Raw genomic sequence first — 20,409 nt, forward strand, 5'->3', positions numbered from 1 at the left:
GAGGGAAAAGAAGTCTATGTGAATGGCGAGGATTGCACAATAGTACCAGATCACTACTTCATTTGTAGACACATACAATTGCATGGCTCTTGTACAAGATGCGCCTAATTTGGACTGAGTTTTGAAAGGTAGTCCAACACCTGCTATCATAACAACGTTCACTTTACTGGAAACAAGAGTTATTTACTGTGAAATAATGGAGATTGTTGTGCAATGTTAGCAGGCATCGCTTACATGATTACAGTAACGGAGTGTGTGGTTTGATTAAAAAAAAGTTTATGTAAACTCCTCTGCATGGGAAGCTGGATGTTTCCATCTGGCTGTCGATTTCGACCTTGAAAGCAGAGTCAACCAAATGAGTCGTATAAGAGCGCTATTGTCTCAAAAAGAGGATTTCTTATATCTGGTACAGAAACATTTGTCCTTCATGTAGCATACACCCGCACAGAAGTGCATGATTTATTAAATACAGACGTGCTCTTGAATTTTGGGGAGTTAATTTAGAGTATCTTTAATGTGTCCTTGACTACGGGGTTACCTTACTTTTTTAAAGTGGCCTTGTGACTTCTGTAGAAAGTATATTTGGTGTATTTTCGGGATTTTTTCATTCGATTTTTCCCAGCATCTTTGGTGGTTTGCACTTAATACTCGCATTAGTTGCCGGTGTGCTTTTATTAATCTGTTTACATAAATATGGATGCACATCCTGCAGCAGACGATATGTCCCGGCTGTTGCTGCTTCGCAACCGAATGATTAGTTACTATGGAGCGCTGCCTCTCGCAACATTGAGTGCAGCTTATGGATTATCGTTTCGATTCTCCTTTTTCACATGTGTTCAACCGGTCTTCGATTGCCTGAGCTGTGATTACGACTGGGCCCTGGATTTGTGTCTCTGCAGTACGGTGTCTCCCAACGCGGATTATGACTAGCTGATGAGCCCCTTACTGGTTCATGACATGCTCTGTTCTGGCGGCGGGATTAAGGCCTTAGCAGTGACACATGGAATAATGGGACGATGGAATGTTTTCGCAGCGGCGCTTGAGTTCTTGGCACACAGTTACATTGAAGATGACCAGAGTTTTCCTCCGATGGTGATAGAGGCTCCGGTCGTTGAGGAACATGTATGTTCATTCCCACTATTGAATTGGATGGCTGAAATATTTTCAGATGAGAACAATGACTTCCTGTTGGAGGCTGTTGCTACATACTGTGCTTACACGCTGTTGGAATAAGACTCTGATTTTTCTACGTATTCTTTATTATTTATTTACTGCTTTCTAACAAAGAGCGAAGAACTTTTTTTTTGGAAATGTGAACTTGACTCTGCTTTTTAGGCTTGGACTCTGCGTTTCTAATTCGCCCACGTTTATATCACGTGCTTTGATCAAGAAAGGGTGCCGTAAGGTTGAGCGTTGCACTCACACCCTGTTAAGTTAGCATGGGTTTATTAGAAGCTTATACGCTATTTTTGCTTTTCTGCTCTGCACACGACACGTACTTGTGATATTGTTTAGAGAAGGCGGAGTATTTTGCTTTATATGAGAATAATTTGGTATGCTAGATTTGTAAACTGCCTCGCTAGTTTTGTGTGTATAGTGAAAGCATGGAACATCAAGGTTATCTTGAATACTGTGTCTGTTATTCAGAATGATCCTCGCACGTTCAAGCCATAATACATATGGAGCTGTGGCCACCTCTGATACTTGCGCGTTTCATAATCCATTGTGGAGGCAAAGTTACACACAGTTGGAAAACATTTGTAACTTGACAGTTTTTGGAGCACTGAATGTGATCCACTACTGCTGAGTACCAGAGGTATGGGTCTTCCCATGTAATCCTATGAGACTTTCTGGAGTTATAAACTAATCTGCTAGGTAGGGAGGGTGAGATGTAGGTATTTTTGTAATTTGTTTACCTTTAGCATTATAGGATGCTTTTTCCGCTTGTATTTCATAGAATAGTAACAATGTCGACAACCTTGTTTCTGATATGTTTGGTTATATATTCTAAGGTACTGTGCATGAGATTATGGCGTTAGAAATAAACATTTCAAAGTTGCACGTGTCTTTATTTACATCTTGTTTTGGACTGGTGTAAGACTATATTGAAAGAGTGTTTTTGTTATCCACTTTACTTCATGTAATCTAAGTCACATGTTCTGGGTTGACTAGTCATTGGTCTTTTTGCTCTAGGGCGAAGAACCAATGAGTCACTGATTGCTAGTTTGGTAGGGGGTTTGTGTAGTAAGGTGGGTTTTGGAACACCGTAATTCACTGAGGTCCTAAGTCTTTATGCACAGTTCTGTGTATGAGCCGAATTCCTGGAACAGTAGTTACAACAAAAAGGCTCGATAAAGGGCTTGCACTTTGAATATGAATATAAAATAGAAGAATAGTTGATAATCACAGCTAAAGAATGCAGCAATTAGATGTGTGGGTGATGTGTAGATTGAGTGGAAGATGAAAAACGTGAAAAACTAAGAAAGGTTGGAGACGCAAACTACCCACTGCATGGTCAGTGAAGTGGATCTTTGGATTTCCAAGACATTACACAGATAGGGTGTTGGATTCTGCAGTGGGAGCAAGAGAAACTAATACAACAACTAAGGAAGAAAGCCAGAGCATAACGTACACACAGTTGGGCAAATTACAAGGCCGTTGGAAAAATTATGCAAAAGTGGCGCAAGGGGCTTGTAAACCTGTCGTAGTGTGTGGTAGAAAAGACGCAAGAAAGGACAGAAGTGTGCAAATTACCCACTGCTATTCACGGGTAGTAGTTACCAAGAAGGCTGAATAAAGGGCAAGCACTTTGAATTTGAATTAAAGAAGAATAATTGATGAGCTTAGGCAAGAATGGTAGCAAGTAGGTGTGTGTATTTGTGGTTTTTGTGTTCATTGAGTGGAAGATGACTAAGGTGAAAAATTAGAGAGGTTGCAGAGATGCAAACTTTCCATTTCTTTGTAAAGGAAGTGGGTGTTTAGTTTTTCCAGTGTGTGTGTGTCTGTATGTGTATATATGTGTATATATATATATATATATATATATATATATATATATATATATTTTTTTTTTTTTCTTCTTTCTTTTCACTGGAAAAAAACATAGGTTTCACCCATGTTATAGTTAGCTGGACATTTCTCTCATACAAAACCATTGAAATTCCCCAGTTTTAGTTAGTTCAGCTAACTATAACTCACGCACCCGCAATGCACTGCTGATGACGTCACATATTACATCACTCATCACATGGTCAATGACGTCACTGATGACATCTCAAATGACATCACTGATGACATCACTGATGAAATCATCCATGTGAAAGAGTGGCAGACCTCCTCTCACCCTAATATAACCTATAATACACACATTCAAAAATAGACACTAAAACTTTCCAAAAAAAATGAACAATACCAGTTACACCTATTCAGTAAATCTAACTTCTACATCCACATCCACTCATCCACTAACAGTTCTATATAGTCACTTAAACATGTACTCATTCATCATATGTACTCGTACACCTATACATCCTGTTACACACCGATACTCATCCATACAGTTACTCACACAAATACTCACACATGCAAATAAACTATCAAACATCCATTTGTTTGCATATACAGCTATACACACACACCAGTACACTTACTTTTACAGAAACGTACACATATTTACTCTCTTAAACAATCAGTTATAGAAACACATACTTATTTATACAGGAACTTTTTCAATCTGTCACTATCATATATCCTTACTTATATAAATCAATACTCACATACACTAGTATAAAACATATGTACTTGCTCATAAAGACACTATTGAGGCAGTCAATCACTCACTAGCACACCCATACACACATTCATCCACCCGTACAATCCTGCACACATGCGGTCTTCAAAACACATACAAACAGTAAGTCAGTCATTCATGCATCTGTGCCCTAAGTAATATCCGCCACCAAACCATACACACTCATTCTGATACTCAAAAAACCAACTAATAACCCATATAGACACTTGTGTAACTACTCACCAACCCATGCAGCCACTTATACACAAAGTGAGACACTGATAGTTACATATTTAAACATTACTCGCTAATACATGTATTCACTAAGATACACTTAATAAGTCTGTTATACATTGAAATTTATAAAAAAAAAAAAATCCATTTAGACACTTATTTACCGATTTATTCTTCCACCGACCTTTAGATATACATATATAAAAATATTTATTTTTTTAGGAAAGACACACATTCAGTGGATGATGTCATCAGTGATGTCAGACTGGCCTTCTTCGGGGTTGGTGTCGACATTGGTCCGACTGACTTTGTCTTTTCGCCAATACGTGGTTGGACTTGCGCCGACTTAGGCGCCTGTTGTGTTGTAGGCGCCGCCTCCTGCCTCGACTCGATGTGGTCCTACGAGCCGGTCTTGGACTTCTGCTCGAGGCCTTTGACGTACTGTGGCCTGTCGACTCGTTGCTTCGGATCGAGACCCGTCCGAGATCCGAGTCCCTTGTTTGTGTCGCTGTCAGTCGACGTGGGCTCGACGTGCCTGACTTTGGATACGGACTTCAGCGTACCGATCTTCGGGTCGACACTTTTATCTGTGGCCCCGCAGGGTTGTCGACACCCTTTTTCTTCGTCGAACCCGAGGGATCCGAACTCTTCGATCTGAAGACTGTCTCCAGCAGTTTCGGTTTTGTTTTCGACTCCACGGCTTTCGATTTCGATTTACCCAGTGGCTGGGAACGTTCGACCGATGGCTCGCGTGATAAATTCTTAGCCGGGCCGATACGCGGGGCTATAGAATGTTCAGTAAAATCTTGGCTAAGGCCTGTTGGCGATGCCTCGACCTGAGCTCTTGGAAGTCTTTCCGTGTCCGTACCGGGCCCTGTATTTATTGTCGGGCCTGGTTCATCGCTCGAGTCGTCATCGACGGCTCTGATGGCCGATGCGTCGTCCCTTACCTCGACGACGTTTTCATTCTCGACGCTTCCTTCCTCGTCCTCATAATAGTTGGAGTCCTGCTCCGAACCGGGATCTGACCGCTGTCCTGGATCCTCAGTGTCGACGACCTAGTCGTCTTCTTCATCGAAGATATTCACCGGGTCGGGCGCTGGCCTTGTCATCGTCTGCCGCGCTTCGCGTCAAATTCGAAGCGTCTTCTTTGATCTGAATTGAGCACAAGCTAGGCAGTTGGCCTCATTGTGCTCCGGAGATAGGCACTTGTTACACACCGGGTGTACATCGATGTGTGGGTATTTAGAATTGCAAAGGGGGCATCGTTTGAACGGGCTCCGTTCCATCGACGATCGGGCCTCTGGTGTCGAAAAGGCCACGCGGCTCTCTTCGACTTTCTACTCGAAATGACCTGGAACAAGTACTCTGCACCGATCGAAATAACAATACATACGACCCCGAAGGCCTTTTGGCCTTTAGAAAAAGTTTCCGAACTTGAGTAAAGAAAAGTATATCCGAACCCAATGGCGGAAAAAAACAATCTGAGGATGGAGTGGATGCCCATGCGCACTGTAGTCCAGGGGAGGAGCCACCTATCTCGTGATACTTCGAAGACTCTTCCAGGACAACAATGTGCAATCATTCGGACCCAACACTAGGCGGCGATCTATGCACAGATATGAATTCAGCAGCCCACATGCCTCGAACATGGAGTTACTGGAGAGCTGTTGGTGCAGAGTGGTATGGGGAGTACCTGCCAGGGTACTCAAAAAAACAGTGGAGCTGTCCCAGACCGTGAAAGACACACAAATGATGGACGGAATGCGGAACAAATCAAACATTCACCCCAGTACAGGAGATCTTGGTTAAATCCATCGTTCTTTTGCTCACTAGGACCCCCACGAAGGACTTACGCCCATCAATTGTTGTTTTGCATTTGTCCTAGAGAGTGGAACTGTTAGGTATCCTGGAGGACCTCCCGGTTAGAGTACAATGGTGGACATTGCCATGATACTGGCAAAAACAGATCTTGCAAGCAACTGGAACCCCAACCATTCTCCAAGCATGTCCATGCGGCGATCAATGTAGTTTGGGGATGCTGGTGGAGATAGAATGGGCTCCTCAACGATCATGGGGGTTGTTAATGAGCTGGTAATTCTACTAGCCTGATCTTGGAAGATTGTAAGTTGAATTCTGGGATGGATATTTCTTTAGATGCAACTATTATAAAATCAATACGGATGAAAATGCTTCGCACAGGTGAGTATTTGGTGAGTATTTGGCTGATGCCTTGAAGGATTGGGCATGAATGAGAAGGGAACTAATGAGGGGAGAGACTGATAAGGCTACTGATGGCACACATGTTGCAGCAACTGTACAGCCTATACGAGGCACGGTGATCCATGCCATGCAATATGTCATGAGGCATGTCGCAATGTGTTTTTTATAGTTTTAAAATCAAATCTATAAACAAACCAATTAAAAAAACTATTAAAACAATCAAAATGTGATTTAAAAAAAAAAAAAATCTAATAAAGTCCATAACCTCAAATCAATAAAGGGGCTTCAAGAAAACAAGTAAGCTTACCTAAACCTAGGATGCTTGTTTATTGCTTCGTCTGGAAAAAACAATGACTTGGAAGCACCACTCTCTACTGGTGTAGGTTCAAATTCAGGAAAAGTAAACCCAGGACATCCCAATCTAAAAAAAATAACCAGAGACACAGGTAAGTTTCAAATACAATGAGGCACCTAAAGTTTTATGGTTTGCAAAGTTGATGGATGTTGAACAGAAAACTAAACCAAGAAGGAAAGATCAGATAGTCTAACATGACAAGAGCTTTTATCCAATATATGATCATGAAACATGGCATGAGGTTTCATATTTGTCCTACTAATAAAGGTGTGCCTAGACTGGACTGCTAAGCAACTGTGACAGGTAATTTGCTGGAAGAGAATGACTTTTACACCATGTTTAGCTATTTTGTTAAGATAATGGGTAACTGGGCAGGAATTTATAAGGTCACAGCAAGACCAACAACTGAGTATGTGTTTTTCCCTGTTGCCGGAGGCAATAGAGTTGCTGTATTTTCCAAACAAGCAGCAACTTATCCCAACAGAACAAAAAACAGAGGCAGCTCATTAAATCAAATTGGAAAAGATACTCAGCAGAGAGTACTTTATAACGTAGAAGAAAAAACAGATGTGTTATATTTGTTTCTACACAGAGACTACATACATATTTGCTTTCTGCAGCTCAAGAAGCCACCTGCTTTAGTGAAAGTAGGCATAATCCACAGGGTAACAAATGCATATTGAGAAGTGGGTCGCTGGTTTGGGGAAAAGGACGGCAAGTAAATGATTGGTGGCCGGGATCATCTATTGGATGAAAAAGGGTGGTGGTGGTGGATGGAGAACAGTAAAGAATACCTCCTAATAGTAGAAAGGTCTAAATGATGAACCATGATGTTGAAACATCAGCAAAATCATGGAGCCACCTCCACTGGAATTATACACTATAGACCACAGTACACAAGCAAGACTAATTCAAACATGGTCAGGGTGGTATTGCTTTCCAGTCATGCAAGGTTTTCTTACATTGTCAAGAAACTCTCATACAAGCATCAAACCAGTACCAGGTTACTGACACTTTTAGTCAGAGGTTCCTTAGTCTTGTTCTTCAAATAGTATGTTAGCTGTGGTGTCCTTTTGTATCATGGTCATCCCTTAAAGGACTGAAGCAAAAAAATATTTGATGGCTGGATGGATACAGCATGCAAGGTTTCAGCATGTTAATGTGATAAGGCTCCTTAAGTAGATCAGAAATACTAATCACTTCAAGGCGACATCCATTACAAATTACTGAAGAGGAGATTGTGGCTAGAATTATAAACTTCTCAGTCTAGCAACACCAAGTGACAGACCATAGATTTGTGTCTTTCACCATCAGCTTGTTTTCCCACAGCCTGCATTTCTATCACTACTGATCTTAAGAGATACTTGCAAGAGGTTTCATATGCAGCTGCACAAGCCTACATAAAGATGCAGAATGCTATTGGTCGCAGGACACCAGATTTGTCAGGTAGGTCAGTAAGCGGTTTGAAGAACAGAAATCAGATTAATTAAGACTTTCCTTTATAGGTTACACTTTCACATTTTCTGTTCATCTTTCTTTCAGTGTTGAGTAAATAATGGTCCTGAATGTCTACAGAATATTGCCGACCCTGTCAATAATCTACTCTTAAATAAAGAGGCCTTACTATTTAGCTCAATGTTCAGCATTAGGCTGATCATGCTTTGCTCAGCTAGAAAAGTGCTTCATAATGTTTAATAGGGTGACTTTGCTGCAAGGAGAGAGATGTTTTTCCTCTGCCACCAGATTAATGCTGGCAGTACTATTCTGACTGAAGCGAATAGTCAGTTTGTGATTTCAGACATAGTTTTTGTCTCTATTAAGTGACATCCCGCTATAGCAATGTTGCCTATAATATAGATGCATTATTACCATCCCATTTCCTTGTCTGGTAGCACGTCATCTCCAATAATGCCATTCCAAAACTGCTAGGGGATGAACCCTTTACTTTTCAGCAAGGTGGGCTTCCTGAAGTGCAGTGCTATATATTTTGAGAACTGGAATTCAGTGCACTCAGCTACCAATGAGAAAAACATGAACTCCAGCACCAATGTAAAACAATGCTGTGGCAGCACACAATTGACTTTGCAATTAAGTTCCTATTTGAACTTTTTCCTTTCACTGTATTAGCTCTATCCAAGAGCTCAGCACATCCGCAAAATCTACAAATAAAATCATTAGCCACCAATATTAGTAATAATTAGTATTCAGCAAATAATTTCAAGTTGCTCTGTCTGGAAAGGCAATTCATCAACATATTCGGAACAATGCTCAAGACTTGTATCAAGCTGAAACTACCTCCAAAATATTTAATCTTCACATCATTTTCCCCAAAAGCTAAGAGTACAGTTGTGAAAGTAAAAAATAAATTAAAAAAATCAACTAGATTAACTGGGCTTTTACAGTATATCTTTATTTTAAGGTATTAATACAGAATTTAAAGTTTGAAGGCTAATGAGGTAGGCACAAACATTAGGATTTCAATATCAAGAGTTCATTTTGATAGTTTTACTTGTGATATTAAATGGAGATGGCACTATTATGTTTGGTCCTCACCTTGGAAAAGCTGTAATCGTGCAGATGGCAACATTTTTTTCCAACAAAGCAGATGCCTCAAGCCGTCTTTTTCTCATGTTAGCTTCCACTGTGTTAAATTCGGACATGGTGCCACCATACGGTTGACCAGGCGTTCCTTCAATCATGTAGCTGCCATATTCTGGTCTCCACAGAGTAGGATGGCTAACCAGAAAGATTAAAATATTTGAATACAATGAACACACACACAACATTAGTATGCAATATGAAAAGTTAGTTACTTGTGGTAAATTTATTTCTGGTGGATACTCCAACTACCTGCAAATTCCTCACCTGTAGAATATTACGTGACCTGTAGAACATTCGGAGGCATCAAAGTGGATCCGGAAACTTCAAAGCACTCACAGCATGGTAGGGGCGCTGGCATCGTGTAGACATCAGAAGGGTTGTCACGATGATGCTGCTAAGACCATATAGAACCCACCCTGGAGCAATGTCAGTTTCCAACTGTTTTTCTAAGCCTTCAGGACGAGCGGATGGACTGGCATTAACATTGCATAGTTCAGTACAAAAATGAAACATCTGGGCAGCTTATTAACTTTTTCCAAACAAATTCATCAAACAGGGAGGTGGGTGGACCAGTGAGGAATCTGCATGTTATGCACTAGAAAGATCATTACCTCAGGAAAGTATTTTTTTCTTCAGATGGGTGAGTACCTACAGATTTCTCACCTTTTGAAAAGATTTAAAAGCAGTACCCTTTTAAGGAGAGGGGTTGATAGATGGGTAGATGAGGATATCCTGCAAAACTGATCAGGTGAAGTAGTCGTCTCTAGGCACTTGGAATCCAGACAAAAATGCTTTTTGTATAGTGACGCCCACGTAGCTGCCTGGCAGATGTCTGATCAGAACTCCTCTGGCAAGGGAAGAAGTGGGCAATCTGACTCTGGTGGAATGGAACCGGATCTCTTATGGAGGGTTGTTCCTTGCCAAAGATTAGCAGGGATTCATAAGGAGGAAGGTTCACCTTGACAGAGTTGGCGTCCATACCGAAAGTGGTAAATGGTAAGCAGAAACTCAAAGCCTGCAAGTCACTGACCTATCTGGCTGAAATGATTGCCACCACTAAATACCATTTTCCAAGTTAACATTTCTGGCAACTATACAAGGGTTCAAATGGGGTCCACATTAAAAATGTTAGCACATTGTTAAAGTTCCACTGAGTAACAACAAAAGGCGAATATAGATTAGCCAACCCCTTCATAAAAATGCATTACATTCGGGCATTTGAACAGAGTATGCTGCTCTGGAAGAAAGAGGAACACCAAAAGCGCTGACAAATACCCCTTAACAGTGCCAACAGCACACCCACTCTGAGCAAGGTAAAGTGCAAACTTCAAAAATTGAGACAACTTAGCCTGCAAGGGATCTACATTTTGTCTGACCCATTAAGTAACAAAGTTATTACCCATTATCGACAATAATTCGATTTAGTGGCGGGTAAAGATGGGGACAAGCAAACATCACGAAGTCAACCACAGCAGCGGGAAAGAATTTAGAAGTCCCTGCTCAATCTCTGGGCATGAAGGTGAAGTCCTTGGAGATTGGGATGCAGTTCCATTGGACGAGAATGTCCTGTCTAAACAGCAGCCTCAGCGGTCGACATACCACACCGACCTTGGCCAATCGATGCAATGATAAGGACTTAGGCTGCGTCAAGACGGATCTCCTTCTGAAGTTGAGTAATCAATGGTATCGGGTAAATACATAGTGTTGCTGAAAGTTCCACCACAACTAACAAGTCTCTCTAAATAGTACAGACCTGCTGACATTGAGAAATTTCAGGGGAGGCGAATAAGTCAACCTGAGGAGTGCCCCACTGGGTGAAGATGTCCAGAACTATCGCTGGCAGGAAACACCACTCGTAATGGGCAAGAGAACGCCAGCTCAGACTGTCGGCTCGAACATTCAGAGAACTCGCTAGGTGATTGGAGGTTAACAAGATCTCAACGGTGAGGTGAGTCCAAGCCCACAGTCACAACACTTCCAGGCAAAGGAGGCCTGCTTGTTGAAGTATCACATTGTTGTAGTGCTGTCCCATCAAGCTCTGGGCGAACCAACATTGAATGAAGGGGAGGGAGGCCTTTAGCAACAATCAATTAGCTTGTAGTTCCAATAGATTGATTTGAAGCACCTGTTCCGCTGGAGACCAAAGGCCTCTGATCTCCAGATCCCTCAGGTGAGCTCTCCAGCCCTTAGGTGGCGGCATCCGCAGGTACCATAGCCATGGGAGTAAATGCCACCCCACCCTGCGCATACACCTCATTCCCCCACCAAACCACTTCCGCTGCATCTGGGCGAGTTAACGATGGAATCCGACAAGTTTCTCTCATATGGAAGCCACTGCCTGCGGAGGCACCACTGGAAGACCCACATGTGCCAATGTGCATGCATGACTAGGCGAATGTAGGAAGCCAGCAAGCAGGCCTAGAAATCGTAGTAATCGTAGTACCTTCAGGACTGGACTTCTTGCAGCCTGATTGAAGAAAAAAACATTGTGTGTACTTCAATCATCGGAGGTGGTAGAAAGGTGTGAAACTGGAGGTATCCAGTTCCAATGCTATGGATAGAGGGTGGAGCCTGCAACAAAGGAAGGCTCCAATCTCTATTATTTAGAAGAGCAATTGGTCTGAAGAGATGGCCTTCCAGGCTGGTAGACGTGGATTTGGGAAAGTGAACTAGGTCAGTTTCCCTAGTGGTGCAGGAGAGGAAGAGCCAGCGGTGGAGGAGGCTTGATGGGCAGATCTACTCCCCTTACCCCATTACTGGGGGGTGGGGGGGATTAGCTGGCTCTGGGGCAGCTGGGCCTGGCAGAGTTTGTGGGGACAAACGGAGAAACCCGAAAAATTAAAATTTACAGTAGTGTTTCTGGAGTTGAGGCTGACTAAGGCCCAGCGTTTGCCCAATTGCATTGCTATCTGAAAAAGGGTGAGCGACCCAATAAACCCTTGCGGGCTTGGGCAAAAAGTGTATTTTAGGGAAATATGCCGGCAAGGGATTTTATTTCAATAATTGAAGAATTGAATTTAGGGCCACAATGAGAGGTGACTGAATCAATTACCCACGCAAAGGTCAATTAGTGGCTGTAATTTTTGATTTACAATTAAAGAAAAATGTAAATAATGTTACCACACTAACAATATGAATAAACACAAAAGGAATGAAAAAAACACAGAAACCAGGATTTTAGTCAAAGGGTTATTATTTTCTTTGCAGTGAATAAAAAGGGTACTAAAAAATGCATTTGGGATAAAGGAGGGGCATCCTATATACGCCTACCATAAATCACCAAAACAGTCAAAACTGCTGAATATTATTGAAACAATGATTACAAATCAACAAGATATATGAGAATCAATGTAGATAAATGAAAATCAAGCAGAATTTGACTTTGTAGTCGACGTTTCGGTCTTTGGGGATAATTTCATAAGACCATCATCAGGACTTCATTGTAAGCATTTGAGGGTGGTGACCCTGGAAAGGAACTGTGAAAAAACAACAGTCGATTACAACCTGGTTGTGTGTGTGGATGAGTGAATCTAAGCAGAACATATACAAGAATATACAGTGCTAATAGTTTAAGTAGTGCATTAGTGACTACAAAGCTATATACACATAACTGTACAGCTATATACAAATATATACAAAGTTGGTGGTCGGTGTGGCGACGACATTTGTAACAACTATTTGAAATGTAAATAGGCTTACATGCAGAAAACACTGCCTAACAGTCAGTGTAGATGGTCGAGAATTTTTCGACAGGATACTGTAGTGCAATTGAGTCCAGGCCTTATAAACGTATTCTGGCACTAGAAAGGGAAAATAGCTGGTTCACTATATTGAAATCTAGAAAGTTGCTTTAGAGAAATGAGCCCGGTCAGAGGTGCATTCCTACCTTGTATGGATGATATTTGGGTCAAGTTTAAAGAAATCCAGATATTGACAGCCGGTTTAATTCCAGGCGACGTATGTGGAGTTTGCACGATCTAGGGGTTAAAGTTATAAAAGGATCGTGTTTGTCAAGGGCAAGGTGCTCAATGAACATGATGCATACTAGAATCACGGTTTGGTAGATATATAGTAGCGAAATCTCACACACAAGCATTAGCTGATGCAACAGTCTAGTGTAGGATTGTAAGCAGAGACTCGATCAAAAATCGATGCGTCTAGGAGTGAAATCTCTTTATAGAAGGTTGGATATATGACGTTATATATATCGTCTAGTGTAGATATAGGCATATTTCAAAATTAATTTCAAAATTGATTTATATGCAAGGACGGCAGCAGATAATATTGCAGCCTGGTTGAATCGTTCATTCACACATTGAGAGAAAACGAATGAAAGATCCCGCATACCCGTGTAAAATAAAAATCAGTGGCTAAAAGAATTGAATCAAGGGGGTGAACAGAACGGTCAGTGAACGAAATCGTGGCTCTAACAACTGAACGCCTCATTAGTTATTCCGTCACTTACTTGATTGGTTGTATAAAGCGGCACGGCTCGCGTTTTTGCAGCATCAAACGGACAACAATGTGTGCGTGGATGAAACCCGGAAGCTCAAGGCTATCGTTATTTAAAGGGAATTCACGCGGGAACTACCGGTGTTTGGTTGGGTCTCAAGAAAGCGAGGGCGGCTTATTTTAGGTAGAGACCAGTATGGTGGTCAATGCGACGGCCATATTGGAGTGTATATTTGTGTATTGAAATACGAGGGTTATGCACAAAAAGTAAAAATATTGTTAATTGCATTAGTTTTGGGCATGACTCAATCCTATCTAATTATATACAAATTTAATTTACTTAGATGATTGTTCTTCTAAGGTAAAATGTAGAACATGTAGATTTCAATATAGTGAACCAGCTATTTTCCCTTTCTAGTGCCAGAATACGTTTATAAGGCCTGGACTCAATTGCACTACAGTATCCTGTCGAAAAATTCTCGACCATCTACACTGACTGTTAGGCAGTGTTTTCTGCATGTAAGCCTATTTACATTTCAAATAGTGGTTACAAATGTGGTCGCCACACCGACCACCAACTTTGTATATATTTGTATATAGCTGTACAGTTATGTGTATATAGCTTTGTAGTCACTAATGCACTACTTAAACTATTAGCACTGTATATTCTTGTATATGTTCTGCTTAGATTCACTCATCCACACACACACCCAGGTTGTAATCGACTGTTGTTTTTTCACAGTTCCTTTCCAGGGTCACCACCCTCAAATGCTTACAATGAAGTCCTGATGATGGTCTTATGAAATTATCCCCAAAGACCGAAACGTCGACTACAAAGTCAAATTCTGCTTGATTTTCATTTATCTACATTGATTCTCATATATCTTGTTGATTTGTAATCATTGTTTCAATAATATTCAGCAGTTTTGACTGTTTTGGTGATTTATGGTAGGCGTATATAGGATGCCCCTCCTTTATCCCAAATGCATTTTTTAGTACCCTTTTTATTCACTGCAAAGAAAATAATAACCCTTTGACTAAAATCCTGGTTTCTGTGTTTTTTTCATTCCTTTTGTGTTTATTCATATTGTTAGTGTGGCAACATTATTTACATTTTTCTTTAATTGTAAATCAAAAATTACAGCCACTAATTGACTTTTGCGTGGGTAATTGATTCAGTCACCTCTCATTGTGGCCCTAAATTCAATTCTTCAATTATTGAAATAAAATCCCTTGCCGGCATATTTCCCTAAAATACAATTGCATTGCTGGCGCTCTCCGAAGAAACTGTAGGGAAAGTGCCTGCTACCTGACAAGAGGAGCAGGAAGTTTGGATGACCAAATTCACTAGTAATGGATGCGCTGAGAGACGGATCACCCAGAGCAGGTCAATATCACATGGCCACCAGTCTATTCACACTAGCACTGTGGTGGGCTTCACAGTCTGCTAGTGCCCAGTGGTGTTCCAGAGGGAAACATGGCCCTGGAAAAAACACTAAATAGAGCATTGAGAAACGTAGAACAGACCATATCCCAGCACCGGGAAATACCGATATGTTGGAGCCAGGACGGATGGATCTGGAAGTGTTGAAAGTGGTGCCTGTAGAGGTCCATTACTCTGAAATATCTGGTTCTGACAGAGTCACAGGAGTGGAGCAAGTTGGTTTCACCATAACCAATTCTGGCTCAGAGAGAAAATCATGTGTGAGACTGGGGTAAACTAGGTATTTGACCTCTAGGTTTTGGGTTTCCTGTGCTTCTTTGTCCCCCCTAGAGGAATGAGAGGAAAAGGATCTGGAACAAAGCCTCAAGTGACAATGACGCCACCTGTCATTGCGGGACTGGGCATGAAGAGCTTGGCGGACTTAGAGTGCACACTCTAACATGAATTACAGAACGGGAACCACGCACCATAAGAAGATATAATGTGTGTCTGTTATGAAGGTCTGTTCCTCACAAACCCCTAGAGTTAGAATGCTTGGGGGAGACTTATTACTACACATGTATAAAATTGTGTATGAGGAAAACTCATAACTCGGTAATCAAGCTCCAGATCTACATTGAAGGCACAGAAAAAATGTGAACTGACCGGATTGTGCCGGTGTGGGTGTTATATAGGTGTAGTGACATCATCTGACACCAATTCCAGCATCAACACGAGGCCAGCACCCCATACCAGCGATGTGAGGGTTTTTAAGTTTCCAGATACAGTTGGATGCCTGGGATTGTTCTACAGGTAGAAGTATCCATCAGAAAGTAAGTCTTCATGGAAAACAGGACCAATCTATACAAGAACCACCCGTGCAAATGAAAGAGTAGTGTTGCAGTATATTTGACTGTTGGAAACCATTATATTCAATATTTAAGGTGTTCAACTATTTGACACACTCTACAGAACTTAAGGTGTTGCTACATTCCCATTCCCACACCCGCCACACACACACACACACACACACACACACACACACACACACAAAGCCACACATACCCCCAAACCTGATGGACTAGAATATAGGGAGGTATTCACATCTGTAGTTATGACTTTGGGTTTACAAATCCAGGGTGAGGTACACTGTAAATTCTGTGAATTTTCAATGTTTGGAAGAACCAGCAAGTGGTTGCCAAATAGATCACACTTCAAGGGGATTTAGAAAGGCATGACCAATGTATACAAATAATTTGGGACATAACTAAAACTCACTAAGCATGTAAAGAAAAATGTCACTATGAAATCTCTGTGGGATTAGTTCAAACCAGAAGTACAGAACCTGGCAGAAAAGTAAACACAAGGTTCTCCACAAAGAATGCACACTTTCTTCCCAATATCTTAGGACATTAACAGGCACTGCTATTCTCCTGCCTTATCGGCGCCGATTTTAAAAAGACTAGTCCTGAATTTACTTATATTTATTTTTCCAACAACCATATTTAGAAACCTTTTAATTAGTTTCCAAGCCCAACCCTAAAAAACACCAGAGAAAACACAAGGCCCAGATGATTACATTTAATTAGGAGTTTTCTGAAGCAACAGCATTTCACAGCAGATTCACTCAATGCGTAGTCTATTTTACAAAAGCTGTAAGGATGGTCATATCTTCATAGAAACAGTGTGTACTTTCCACCTGGCTTGTAATTTGGCACAGGATCTGGATAGCATGACCACTGAAGAGCCCTTCGCTTGCCAGCATGTTGATTGGGCAGCCCTCCCTATCTCACATAAGACAGGAAAGGCACTACTGTAAATAAGAGAAGCACCCTATTCCAACCAGGCCACTCTTAAGCGAAATCCTCTCAAGTAATGGCTGCATGTGTATGGTGAATGAGGTAGAAATAGACTATGTAATTTGTTCCTGCCTCCAAATAATTTAGACATGTGGAAAGTCTTAATTCAATTCTGCCACTGACGGCCAGTTACGTTGGGGGTAGCAAAACTAATTAGTGCCGCTTACTTTTTGGAACGACACTACTCTTGAAGTTGATTGTTCTGCTTTTGTTGTGTACTCACTTGTTGGTGCCTTAAACTTGCAATGTTGCAGTAATTTGTTTTAATGACAGTCATGCTCATTTGTTTTGTAACATCAACATTCTTGGTGGCCAAATTATTCTCTAATAAGAATACAAAACAGCGATGGAATGAATCCCAGCCGCTGGTAACCACCCGGGCCGGAACCCAATCCATTGTTATTTTGGACACCATGCCACCTCGGTTTGGACCTAGCTTTATGCTAATCAGTCTGGACCCTGCTCCAGTAGGAACAGTGCAGCCCAAACTGACAAGCCAGATCCTCCCTGAACCAGAACACAAAACAACGCAGGAAGGGTTCGCCGTAGTTTTGGGCTTAGCCAGGTACAGCTTGGTTCCAGTAACACATGTGCACGATACCCACATCTGGTCACCCGTCCAACTTAGGGCTACACAATAAGTATACAAAACAGTGATGAAGGAATGCTTGAATTAATCTCAGCAGCTGGTAATAATTCAGGCCGCATCCAAATCCACTGTTATTTTGCACACCATGCAACCTGAGTTCGGACCCAGTTATATGGAAATAAGTCTGGACTAACTGAAAAAGCATGGTGAGTAAACAGTGGATTTAGGTCCAGATCTCTATTGTGTGGGTGAACGTTTGACTTAGTTCGGAATGCCGTCCATCAATTATTCTTTTTTGCAAATGATTGTCTGACACTCATGAGTTACAATCTGCCTTGTATTGCAATGTTACATTAACCAATATTTATAGCTTCTCTAGCTGAGAAGCCACAGGTGTAGTTTGATCTAAAGTTTTTTAAATTAACTTCAATTGTTGAAATGGTCTATTGAAAAGATTTTCATTAAGCATCAATAAATTATTTATTACATAAGGGAAGCCCACAGGGATGCTATCTCAACACAGGGTCCTTCCCATTAGCCACAAGAGATTGCAAGGGGATGGAGTCTCTTCTCTTCCCACTTCAGCTCAGTGCTCACTTTCCTCAGTTCCATTCTGTAATGAATCATTAATTCTACCTGTAAAGGGTGGTGCTGAACGTGATAATAACCATCCCTCAACAAACTACTCGCCCCGGACTTCCCAAGCAATTCCTTGGTAACTATGCTCGTCTCAAAGGGATTCCTGCTTGGGAGGTAAGAAAAATGCTTTTCACAAATGCTGTTAGGCGCTGGGTGCTCTTAAACATATAGGTGGGTTCCGATTACTAAGTCGAACTCTGCTATTTTTCTGCCCAACTGCTACAGCCCTTCCTCCACTGGAGATAAATTTCACATTAGGCAAAAGCCACTAAACACCACGGAAAAATTACATAGACTTAACAAAAGCAACCATGTGGTGCTGTGGGTGCGTCCAGGCTTAATAGTTGCCTCTTATCCAACTCTAATTCACTGATCCATTGTTCAGCTTCGTGGTGGGCAGATTAGGTGTAGTTGTGGACGAAGCTCTTCAATGTAAAATGAAAGCCCACTAGACACCAGGGACTTAGTAGGATAGCAGCACAGCACAATATGAACCCCACCACTGAAGAGGTATCACTAGAAAATAAAGAGACATTCCTTTTCATTTTGTTTTTTAACCTCTTCCACGGTGGGCATGTGCGCACAATGGCCGGGGGCAGTCCACGCCACGCCCGAGATTGGAATGTCCCAGCAGCACGGCGGAATTCGCGCCGCAGCGAAGGAGTTATTTTTTACTTTGGAAACATGTTGGGCTGTGAATGTTAAGAATTGCCTGTTCCTAAGCATGTGAGGATTCTCAGCACTTGCTGAAAGTCTCTATCTTTAGCTAGCCCCTTACTTTAACAAGCATTTGCAATGCAATCGGTCTCACCTTTGGGACCTTATATTTATTTAGCTATGCAGCACATTAGCCAGGGTGCTGAAACATCTACTGTTCTTTAACATGGCGGGAAAGTAAGCACCAAACTATGGAACAGGCCAGGTATAGGAACATATGGAGAGAAATACTGCTTATCAGCAGGAAATTGTATTGTCCAAAGCTCTGTTTTTAATATAAATTCAGCTCCTTCTTTGGTCATATCACTGAAAATACAAGATTTGAAAACAAATATTATTGTCTACGGGTGCTTGTTGAATACAAGTTTCTATGGCCTGGAATCTAGGGAATGCTAAAGTGACTCTGGTATTTTACTGACCTCTGCTGGTCGTTTTCTATCAAGAAAGTTAAATAGAGGCAGTTGCCAGAAAAGTTAAAAAAAGAAAGTCCCTAAGTAGAATGCAATTGTGGTATTTTACGGCCCTCTACTGGTCGTTTTCCATCAAGACCGTTAAATAGAGGCAGTTGAAGAGACAAAAAGTCCCTAATCAAAGGAGGAAGCAGACAAGTCCTAGGGCTGATCCCCAGATCCCACAAAGTACATAAGACAAATCTTCCAGACCGCGCAAGCGCTGTCTAGCCTAGACCTAAAAATGACAAGTAAGATGTTGAACGTGGTTTCACAGAGATACAACGTACTGCCCCTTTCTACCCAAAACAAATAAATATGAAGAGAGCAACGAAGACGGGCGAAGTGAATCCTGCAGTTCAAGTACACCACCTGGGCACCAAGGAGAGGGCCCACTAATGACAAGGAAACTAAAACGCAGAAACAAGGCAAGTTGGACAAATTTGCTAAGCCCTTGCTGGGGACGGAGACCCCTGGAAAGCCCACTATGGATGCGCCAGACAATGTTCTCCTTCAAGCTATCCGCTCCTCCAGGGAGGCCCTTGAAGGCAAAAATTGACGGCATCAAGATTGATGTTAACTTGCTCCGCCAGGATTTAGGGAATTTGTCGGAAAAAAAGTCACACAGGCAGAACATAGAATATCTGAGGTGGAGGACACAACACATACCATTCGGAAGGAGGTCACAGAGCTGAAAACGGCCATGAAGGAGGTACAGTGGAGAGTGGATGATGCAGAAAACAGGGCAAGGAGGATTAACCTTTGCTTTATTGGTTTTCCGGAAAACGTTGAGGGGACAGACGCCAGTGCCTTCCTGAAACAGTGGATATTAGATACCCTACCGAACACATACTTTTCACCATGCTCTATCATAGATAGATCATTGGATCCCAGGAGCACAGCCTTCAGTGGGGTTGACGCCAACACCATTAATTGCGAAGTCTCTCAACTACCAAGACATTGATCTTGTCCTACAAAGTATCCGAAATAAGGGGGAAGGCAAGATCCACAAAGCCAAAATCTTGGTGTTTCTGGATTACTCCAGGGAAGTCCAGAAACAAAGTAAAATATTCGACTC

The 20,409-nt window shown here is 41.7% G+C and overlaps 1 protein-coding gene across 1 annotated transcript in view; it reads right to left on the reverse strand.

Moving 5' to 3' along the window:
• GCLC (glutamate-cysteine ligase catalytic subunit) overlaps positions 1–20,409 on the reverse strand; it is a 291,987-nt gene that overhangs the window by 210,767 nt on the left and 60,811 nt on the right. Inside the window, exons 3-4 of the mRNA XM_078647946.1 lie at positions 9,156–9,338; positions 6,555–6,668 (exon numbers count right to left, since the gene is read on the reverse strand). Of these exons, the coding sequence (XP_078504072.1) occupies positions 6,555–6,668; positions 9,156–9,338 (297 nt within the window). The remainder of the gene's footprint in view (positions 1–6,554; positions 6,669–9,155; positions 9,339–20,409) is intronic.

This window comes from Lissotriton helveticus, chromosome 6 (genome assembly GCF_964261635.1).
Source record: "Lissotriton helveticus chromosome 6, aLisHel1.1, whole genome shotgun sequence".
NCBI classification, from domain to species: Eukaryota; Metazoa; Chordata; class Amphibia; order Caudata; family Salamandridae; genus Lissotriton; species Lissotriton helveticus.